The following is a 10,672-nucleotide window of genomic DNA, read 5'->3' as shown; positions in this document are numbered from 1 at the left end:
CAGGTAATACAAAACAGGTAATAAAAAACAGGCAATACAAAATAGGTAATACAAAACAGGTGATAAAGAACAGGTAATACAAAACAGGTAATATAAAACAGGTAATAAATAACAGGTAATACAAAACAGGTAATAAATAACAGGTAATACAAAACAGGTAATTAATAACAGGTAATACAAAATAGGTAATAGAAACAGATAATACAAAACAGGTAATAAATAACAGGTAATACAAAAGAGGTATTAAATAACAGGTAATACAAAACAGGTAATACAAAACAGGTAATACAAAACAGGTAATACAAAACTGGTAATAAATAGCAGGTAATACAAAAGAGGTAATACAAAATAGGTAATACAAAAAAGGTAATAAATAAAAAGGCAATACAAAACAGGTAATAAATAACAGATAATACAAAACAGGTGATACAAAACAGGTAATAAATAACAGGTAATACAAAACAGGTAATAAATAACAGGTATTACAAAACAGGTAATAAATAACAGGTATTACAAAACAGGTAATACAAAATAGGTAATACAAAACAGGTAATAACTAACAGGTAATACAAAACAAGTAATAAATAACAGATAATACAAAACAGGTAAAACAAAACAGATAATAAATAACAGGTAATACAAAACAGGTAATAAATAACAGGTATTTCAAAACAGATAATACAAAACAGATAATATTTAACAGGTAATAGAAAACAGGTAATAAATAACAGCTAATAAACAACAGGTAATAAAAAACATGTAATAAAAAACAGGTAATACAAAATAGGTAATTCAAAACAGGTAATAAAGAACAGGTAATACAAAACAGGTAATATAAAACAGGTAATAAATAACAGGTAATACAAAACAGGTAATAAATAACAGGTAATACAAAACAGGTAATAAATAACAGGTAATACAAAGGAGGTAATATAAAACAGGTAATAAATAACAGGTAATACAAAACAGGTAATACAAAACAGGTAATACAAAACAGGTAATAAATAACAGGTAATACAAAACAGGTAATACAAAACAGGTAATAAATAACAGGTAATACAAAACAGGTAATAAATAACAGGTAATACAAAAGAGGTAATACAAAATAGGTAATACAAAACAGGTAATAAATAACCGGTAATACAATACAGGTAATAAATAACAGGTAATAAAAAGCAGGTTATAAAAAACGGCTAATTAAAAACAGATAATAAAAAACAGATAATAAAAAACAAGAAATAAAAAACAGGTAATAAAAACAGGAATTAAAAACAGGTAATACAAAACAGGAAATAAAAAACTGGTAATAAAAAGCACAAAATAAGAAAAAACGTTTCAACAATTTAATCAATATAATTATACTCCAGCTCAATTATTTTTTTACAAACAAATAACTTTTGCATTACCCTGTGTGTGTCACCAGGTATTTAAGAAAATTCCTACGTAAAATAATGAGCTTCGGCGTTTGTAAGTTGAACATGTAAAAAATTAATTTAATTTAACTTACGAAAACATATAGTGTTACAAACTTAAAGAACGAATCATTAATTATTTTAACTTAACAAAACTATATACGTTTGTTGAAGATTAAAGTAATCTTTTGTTTTAGCTTAACTTTAAAGATAATTATATAAGTAATTACATATTATTTAAAAATCTTTAAGTTGCTCATAAAGACACCATTATCTCTGAGAAAAAACTATAAATAAAAACAAAATATGTTTTATTATGCTATTAACCAAGATTATGTTTGGAGTTGAAGAAATGGACAAAATATTTGGGAAAAACTTATTTTTAATGATAAAATAATTTAAAAATAATAAAAAACATTATCTAACATTAAACATGAGCTTTTAGTCATTCTATCTTATGATGCCACAGAGATGTCTAGTTCATATATTTAATCGGTCACACCCAACTGGACATCGGTCAGTAGGATTGGAGTCTAAGACATGAAGAAAGCCACGGTACCAAAGGCCAGAACCACTGAGCTCAACTCCAGCAGAAGATCTGTGGTGAAATACAAACATATTAATGTTGTTTTGCATTAACGGTGAAAAACGGCAGTTGTGACAAATTACATTGAACCAACAAGGTAGTGACAATATCTACGCTTATACAATCCGGGTTGTGACAAAATCTACGCTTATATAACTCAGGTTTTGACAAGATCTGTCCTTATACAATTAAGGTTGTGACAAGATCTGCCCTTATACAATTAAGGTTGTGACAAGATCTGCCCTTATACAATTAAGGTTGTGACAAGATCTGCACTTATACAATCCAGCATGGTCGAGTCGGTAAAGTTCATGGTTGTTAAACCGAAAAGGTTGTTCTTGGTTGGACAAAGGCTATGGAAGCAAATCCAAAAAGAAAAGCAGGCTGAAATTGGAGTCAACGGTCTCTATGGCGCATAACCAGTTGACACGTATCCTTAATTGTGTTGAGGGGAATCCCCCCTACAATTAAGAACGAAGAAGAGAAGAAGAAGACAAACCAGCCCTAATTTTTTCTATAATAAAAATAAGAAATCAACGTTTGGTTATGGAGGCTTAGTGGTATCAAATTGGACAGCTTACTTGTCAGCCTGCGTGCGGATCTGTTAGTAGACCTGTGATTGGGTCGAGTTATGTGGCCGCGGTCTGAAAATATCAACACAGTTTATCAGCGTGTGCTATAAGCCTTTACAAGCGAACACATGTGCAATTTCCGGCCGGCTAGAACTGTTGTCATTTAAATGTAAACAAAATTAGTACTTCATTTCTTAGATCTTAAACATTGGGGCGCTTTTTCTGCACACTATATCCTAGACACCACAACGTGTTTTTGTTTTTTAAATATTGTCTCTTAGTATTAGTGTTTCTTCCAGACTTTTTTCTCCGGGATTTGGGAGGGGGCGGGGGCGGTCAACATTTTTCGGGGGGGGGGGGGGGGGACACTAGTAAAACTGTATGTTTACTATATCAATTCCATCTCGTTCGGGGAGGGGGGGGGGGGAGGGGGGGGGGGGGGGGTAGAAGAGATGCGTGGAAGAAACTCTGCTTAGTAACCTATCAGTTAAAATATTAAGCAGGCATGGTTTTTTTTTTTGTATGTAGAACGTTGGGAATTCCAAACATATTTAATAAACAATACAGAGGCCGATTCTTTATTGCTATAGTTATCATTTTCATCATCTTAACCCTTAAATAAATGCATGTCAAAGCAAATTGATTGATATCTATATTTTGTTCCCCAGATTACCATGATATACTATGACTACGACACACTATATAATAGATATACGATATACTATATAATATACTATGATTACTATGACATAATGAGTTAGTTTACCAATTAGGTCCTTGACGAACAGCGTATCATTAGCTCTGTATGGGAACCGTCTTTGCTGTTTGAAAGTTCGTCCATCGTAAATAAAGCGAATTGTCATCGTGGTCTTTCTAAACAGCCTTGCGGGTATATACGAATACCAAAGTTTGGGTTCTCCGTCGTCGCAGTAGCAGCCATCTTGGTACCTCGGATTACCTTCCCATTTTTGGCAGCTATTTGGCGGGAACATTCGATAATTAAACATGCAAATCTGAAGAGAAAAACATATTCGTAAGTCAATGTGCTTATGTGGGAAGATTGTAACAGTAAACAAAGATTGAAGATGGTAACAGTAGACACAGATTGTAAAAGTAGACTAGGATTGAAATGTGTAACAGTAGACAATGATTGAAGATTATAACCGTAGGCAAGGACTGAAGACAGTAACAGTAGACAATGATTGAAGATTGTATAAGTAGATTATGATTGAAGAATGTAAAAGAAGACAATGATTGAAGATTGTAAAACAAGACAATGGTTGAAGATTGTAACAGTAGAAAAGGAATAAACACTGTCACATGAGACAATGATTGAAGATTGTCTAAGTAGACAATGATTGTCGTGTACTACAGAAGTCATTGATTGAAGATTGTCACAGTAGACAATGATTGCCGTGTAGTACAGAAGTCATTGATTGAAGATTGTCACAGTAGACAATGATTGTCGTGTAGTACAGAAGTCATGGATTGAAGATTGTCACATTAGAAAATGATTGCCATGTAGTAAAGAAGTCATAGATTGAAGATAGTCAAAGTAGACAATGATTGCCGTGTTACACAGAAGTCACGGATTGAAGATTGTCTAAGTAGATAATGATTGCCGTGTACCACAGAAGTCGTGGATTGAAGATTGTCACAATAGACAATTATTGTCGTGTACTACAGCAGTCATGGATTGAAGATTGTCTAAGTAGACAATGAGGTGCTAGAGTGTTAATACTTGTACTCCTGTAAACTATTAGAGATAAAAGTACGTAGTTCCCCTTCCAAACCTGACGGTCTATGGGGCAAGGGAAGAAGAGTTCACCTGTTTCTGTGACCTCGGCATATGAAAAGATAGTGTGGTCAGCACTATGCCCAGTCGCCTTTACTTTCCCTAATGTGAGTTAGGTACCTATCAGAGCTGTGTGGACTCAGGGACGGTGTACTAACGAGGTATTTTTTTCTGAGCTGTTCGATAATAGAACAAATTTTACCATCTTATGTATTTTAACCAAAATCTATTGAAAAAAAAAACTTTGAAAAGCAGAATACTAACCGGGGTGAAGGAATCATGGTCGGAATAGTTTGTGCAGTCATAATTTTTGTAGGAAGAATCTAAATCAAGCGCACAAGCCAAGGCAAAAAAGACTGCCTCATCCAATACGTACAACGTGTCCTGTGGTATATGCATACGTCCATAGATAATGAGTGGGTCCCTCCCCCACACCACACACCCTGTACAGCGGGGTAGGTACCCATCTAACGTGGCAATAATTCCATGATCTCGTTGGAATTCAAGCGAGTTCACATTGCCCCTGCTTTCTTGAATTAAAATTAATGTATACACATTGTGTTTATGATTGTGGAAAAACAAATTTGAGCTATGCACATTTTTGTTTGTAATTTCTCGTGTACAGAGTATAGAGAAAGTACTGTAATGGGTAGACGGCGTGACCTAGCGGTAGAAAGATAGACATCTAACCCGAGACGTTCGAATTCAAATGAAGGGAACTAAGTCCACCCAGCTTAGATGGGTACCTAGCAAAAACGGCTGGGTATAGTGCCTATCACATTATCCCTTCACATACGAAGGTCTCTGAAGCAGCTGAACTCTACTTCATCTGCCCCATGTTTCTTGGCCACGAGCGGGAAATGACGTTGACGATTGTTGTCGTAGAAAAAAGCAAATCATAAATTTTCACCGTTTTACAACAAATCATCAATTTTCACAGTTTTACAACAAATCATCAATTTTCACCGTTTTACATTAAATCATCAATTTTCATCTTTTTACAACAAATCATCAATTTTCATCGTTTTACAACAAATCATCAATTTTTACCGTTTTACATCAAATCATCAATTTTCACCGTTTTACATCAAATCATCAATTTTCACCTTTTTACCTCCTCCCCCCCCCCCCCACTATATCGTTACCGATTATATAGTATGCAGTGTACTCGAGCAAAAATATAAATAATTTTTTTTGGAAAATTAAATTTTGAATTTCTATAACCTTCTGGAGCCGGGAAAACCTAATGTATCATATCGTCCCATCTTAGAGAGTTTCTTCCAGGCTTCTCTCCCCGTCTCACCATGAAAGTCTACGGCCCTCCCCAGAACGAAGTGGAATTTATATAAAAAACATATTTTTTACCAGTGTCCACTCCCCCTCCCCCCAAAAATTTAGTCCCCCCCCCCCCCCCTGAAAATACCAAGTGCCTCCCCGGAGAAAAAAAGTCTGGGAGAAACAGTAATCTTAGAGCGGATCAAATTCCTAAATAGAGGAATTACTATACTGGTGTAATAAAAAAAATTCTAAGTATATTGAGGTCATTCCTTTGATTCTTATAGCTATAATAATTTACTTTCGCTATGTTTATTAAAAAAACCAACATAGTCATACTATGTGTTTTAAAAAGACTATATTGGGTAGGGTTTTAATTTACCTGCATGGATAAACATTGAACTCAGAATCCAGGCAATGAACAGCATTCTTCCGACTCTGATTGGTGACTTGCTGTAAAGCAGACTTGTGAAAAAATTGCTGAATTTTTTAAAAAAAAATTAGCATCGTTCATGTGTACGTGTGCGTGTGAGTGTAGGCTACTTAGAGCGGGACTGGCTGTGTCTAAGATGCGCGGGAAATTTAAAAAAAAATGGGTCTTCCCCATTTCCAGATCGTAGTGTATTTTCCCGATCAGAGCTTGGGGACTGAACCTGTAGAGCAGGGGTCTCCAAACTTTTCAGACCGAGGGCCACATTAACTATCAAATTTCAGTTTGGGGGCCAGTTTCTTCCAGGCATGTCTTTGATTTCTCTCGGCAAAGTTCCTCAACCATCACCAACCAACAAATTTTCCTTAGACAAAAAGATCTCCGCGGGCCGTATGAGAGGACTTCGCAGGCCGCATTCGGCCCGCGGGCCGTAGTTTGGAGACCCCTGCTATAGGGAATAACAAGCAATAATAACAATAAATCGGGAGTGACCTCCCCTAATTTTTCTCGAATGTTCTTATGTAACACTACTAGTGATGGCAACTCGGTATATAGACAATATTTGAAATCCATTTTTAATTACTTAAACTTTTAAAAATAGAATAGAATCTCGTAAAAAGAATCGCGCATCACGTGAACGCCAAACTAAATGTGTAGAATAGTGCGGAATATTAGTACTTTATAAATTCAAATGCGTTTTTTGAGAAATCAAAAATGGAGTAAATTACTACTTAAGGTAAACGGAAATTGTTCAAAATGTGAAAGTAGGCAGAGAATTAGATCGTTTACTTAAACGTAAAATTTCATTCATCTATCTGAAATAGTACTCAAGTTAGAGGCTTTCGAAAAATTGAAAGTAGAAAAAGTTCCACTTCCGGTTATCGGAATTCGCTGAAAAGTTGATACAGATCTACAAATTTGATATAATACTTATATACAAAAGTTCATTAACCTAGCTGTAACGGTATTCAAGGTATCGTGTTTACACACACACACACACACACGGACACACACACACACACAGACATACGGACAAGATTGCAAAATTATGTTTTTCCGTATCAGTGAGGTGTGAAACGTCGAGATTTGTAAAAATCTCGATTTTTTTTGCACGATTACAATACTTTCTCTATACTTCGTATATACGAGAAAGTAAAAAACCAGCCTGCTCCTATAGTCGAGAAGGTTCTTTATCCTTGCTAGTTGAAAATTTGTCTTTAATAAGGACATTCATAGAAGATGAATATGATCGGACCAAGTGAGGTTGTGATCTATAATCAATCCTAGGCATTTGTAACTGTTAACCTGTTCAATGTTTGTATTGTCAATAGTAATGCATAATGAGGTAGATGGAAGACGAAGGTGTTTCTGATGAGTCGTAATAATCATTGACTTGGTTTTATCGGGGTGAAGTTTAATTTTGTTAAATTTTGTCAAAGTAGCAAGCAATACTTTCTCTATACTTCGTGTATGAGAAAGTGAAAAGGCAAAAGCAATTTGGTTTTCACGTGGAAAAGGCGACATAAACAATGGCATTCGATAGGCTAGCATAAATTTTATTATACACAATGTAATCGAAATTACAGTACTAAGTCATGTGGTTTAAAATAGCATTACGTTATTTAAAAACTTTATCTGCGAAGTTTTGTAAACAAATAACTATCGATCACGGAGTTCATGTTCAGCCAATCAATGTTTGTCTTACGAAAGTGAAACATCCGGCTGAATGAATCAAAAATAAATAGAAATGTAGTAAATGTAGCCTTAAATTCAAAAAATTATTTTCAAGTTCTCAGCATTTGCAACTTTTATAACATTGATTCTAAAAATATTAAATTTCTAAAGTATTGTAAGCTTAAGATTTGTTTTTATTATTATGACCCCATGAAGTCAAAATATTTTTTAAAAAAAGCGAATTATATCCATGCGAACTATATAATAGAATTAACAGTAGGACTCTCGTCAAATTAGTGGCCTCCATGATAAATCTAGAAATAGATTTAGATCGAGATTCTAGAACTATTCTGGAACACACATATTGATATAATCTATATCGCTAACTTTAAATTATACCCAGGAGAGTGACGGGATCTTACTTACGTTCTGTAATGTGTTAACCTATAAAAACCCAAGTATTTTTAGAAATTCAACAGTTTATGTGTATCCCATAGAATTTACAAGGAAACGCCATAGTTAACACCCAAACAGGAAGTAGAAATCTAAATGGAGTTGAGATTATAAACATTAGGTGGTATTGAGATTATATTTTTTCGTTGTGTCGATGTTTAAAGAGAAAATGGTGGTGTTAGGGGTTAATACATTGGACGGTGTTGAGATTATAAAAATTAGGTGGTATTGAGATTATATTAATTCGTTGTGTTGATGTTTACAAACAAAATGGTGGTGTTAATAAAGAGTTAATAAATTGGGCGGTGTTGAGATTATAAAAATTAGGTGGTATTGAGATTATATTAATTCGTTGTGTTGATGTTTACAAACAAAATGGTGGTGTTAATAAAGAGTTAATCAATTGGGCGGTGTTGAGATTATAAAAATTAGGTGGTATTGAGATTATATTAATTCGTTGTGTTGATGTTTACAAACAAAATGGTGGTGTTAATAAAGAGTTAATAAATTGGGCGGTGTTGAGATTATAAAAATTGAATGGACGTTGAGGCTAGAATCAACAAGGAAGAAATTCTTTTAGCTCGCTGAATGAGGCCTTGGATAAGAAATTAAAACCAGAGCAGGCAGGTTTTCGCCTAAACCTGTCATGTACTGACAACATAGTCACTATGCGCGTACTTATTCAAGTCCATCGAGCGGAAATCACATCTCAATATGACCTTAGTCAGTTTTTGGAAGGCATTTCAAAGTGTGGACAGAGGTGTCATTTGGAAGTTGATAAATCACTATGGGATCCCTCCAAAATGTATCAACTTCATCCAACAGCTCGATGTAGACTCCAACTGCCAGATCATCCACATCAGGTCGACTAACCCTATTATAGAGAACATCTGAGTACGGCAAGACTGAATGCTTTCGTCAATGCTCTTTTTGATAGTGAAGGGGGTGAATGGGGGTGAATGTTGTTTGTACTTGGTACCCTGTTCCGTTCGTCCTTGTTCAGTCCTCGTACTGTGAGTGATAGCAGTGTGTTTTGTACTCGTTTATGTAAGGGTATATAAGGTGTGTGAAAATGTGTGTGATTGCCTCAGTTTCGTTCAGATCTCACCCAAGGTTAGTATAGTTTAGGTCTGTACTAGCCACTGTGTCCTAGTTTTTGTACCAGCGTGTGTAGGCCTATTTTGTGTTTAGAATAGACTGTGTTAGTTGTAGATAGTTCAAATATCACTAAATTATTTTAGTGTTGACGAGCCTTTGTTTTATTGAATCTTGTGTTTTGTAACCCGTTTGTGGTTGTTTGTCTTATATGTTGAGCTACGCATCGGATCACCCGTAAACGCGTGTCCGTGTTTTCACAAAGCATGTCCGTGTATTTATAAGGCGTGTCCGTGTGTTCACAAGGCGTGTCCGTGTATTTATAAGGCGTGTCCGTGTGTTCACAAGGCGTGTCCGTGTGTTCACAAGGCGTGTCTGTGTGTTCAAGAGGAGTGTCCGTGTGTTCACAAGGCGTGTCCGTGTGTTCACAAGGCGTGTCCGTGTGTTCACACACAAGACGTGTCCGTGTGTTAACAACAGTCAATAACTGGATCAAGCTCAAACAAAAAAAACTGGAATTCAGTAAACCCTCACTAAACAACTGACGGGTTTAGATTTTGCGGACGACATCAGCCTTCTCTAACATCGACAAAAATGTCAGTCCACGCTAAGCAAACTGAGTGAACAGGTACTTAAGACAGGCATGAAGATCAACTGGAAAAAAACAAAGGTGATGAGAATCAACAATATACGGGAGCTCCCACTAAGGATACAAGAAACGGCTATACCTGAGGTGGATCGCTTCACATATCTAAGAAGTATAGTAATCACGGATGGGGAGCAGATGGGGACATCAATAGCCGCATCAGAAATGTAAGGTACGCATTCAACGCCCTCCACACAACCGAGACCTTGAGAGCACTGTCTAAGATTTCCACAATACGAGTGTTTGTTCAACAACAATGTGAAATCTGTTCCCTTCTATGGTTCTGAGACGTGGAGATTCAACACAAGCTTATAACAACAAACTTCAGACTTTCATTAATGGATGCCTTCGCCGCATATTGAAAAGCAATTGGGCCTGAAAAAGTTACCATTTCCGAACTGTGGCGAAAAACTGGGTGTGAGGGTGGGGGTTAAGAACATCCACCAGTGTGAGGGTGGTGGTTGAAGAGGGCCGATGCTCTACCAAATGTAATGCATGGTTGTAGAAAGTTTGTATTATATATATATATATATATATATATATATATATATATATATATATATATATATATATATATATATATATATATATTATCTACGGGGAATATATATATACGGGGAATATATATATATATATATATATATATATATATATATATATATATATATATATATATATATATATATATATTATCTACGGGGAACGCCTTTCTTACGTACGCCTTGTACAGTAAT

General features: G+C 35.2%; 1 protein-coding gene across 1 annotated transcript; it reads right to left on the bottom strand.

The window, feature by feature from the left end:
* Nucleotides 1–1,340: 1,340 nt before the first annotated feature.
* LOC131928372 (uncharacterized) lies at nucleotides 1,341–8,272 on the bottom strand. Its single transcript, XM_059284379.1, has 6 exons — nucleotides 8,171–8,272; nucleotides 6,023–6,093; nucleotides 4,630–4,895; nucleotides 3,337–3,583; nucleotides 2,580–2,642; nucleotides 1,341–2,010 (listed from the first exon to the last, which is right to left on the bottom strand). Exons 2-6 carry the CDS (start codon nucleotides 6,066–6,068, stop codon nucleotides 1,946–1,948), a joined length of 687 nt encoding a protein of 228 aa, XP_059140362.1. The 5' UTR covers nucleotides 6,069–6,093; nucleotides 8,171–8,272; the 3' UTR covers nucleotides 1,341–1,945.
* Between the last annotated feature and the right edge of the window lie 2,400 nt (nucleotides 8,273–10,672).

Source organism: Physella acuta, unplaced genomic scaffold (genome assembly GCF_028476545.2).
Source record: "Physella acuta isolate Inbredline_101_S28 unplaced genomic scaffold, ASM2847654v3 ptg000090l, whole genome shotgun sequence".
NCBI classification, from domain to species: Eukaryota; Metazoa; Mollusca; class Gastropoda; family Physidae; genus Physella; species Physella acuta.
Note: the sequence above shows the minus strand (reverse complement) of the source record. Positions and strands in the feature narration are given on the sequence as shown.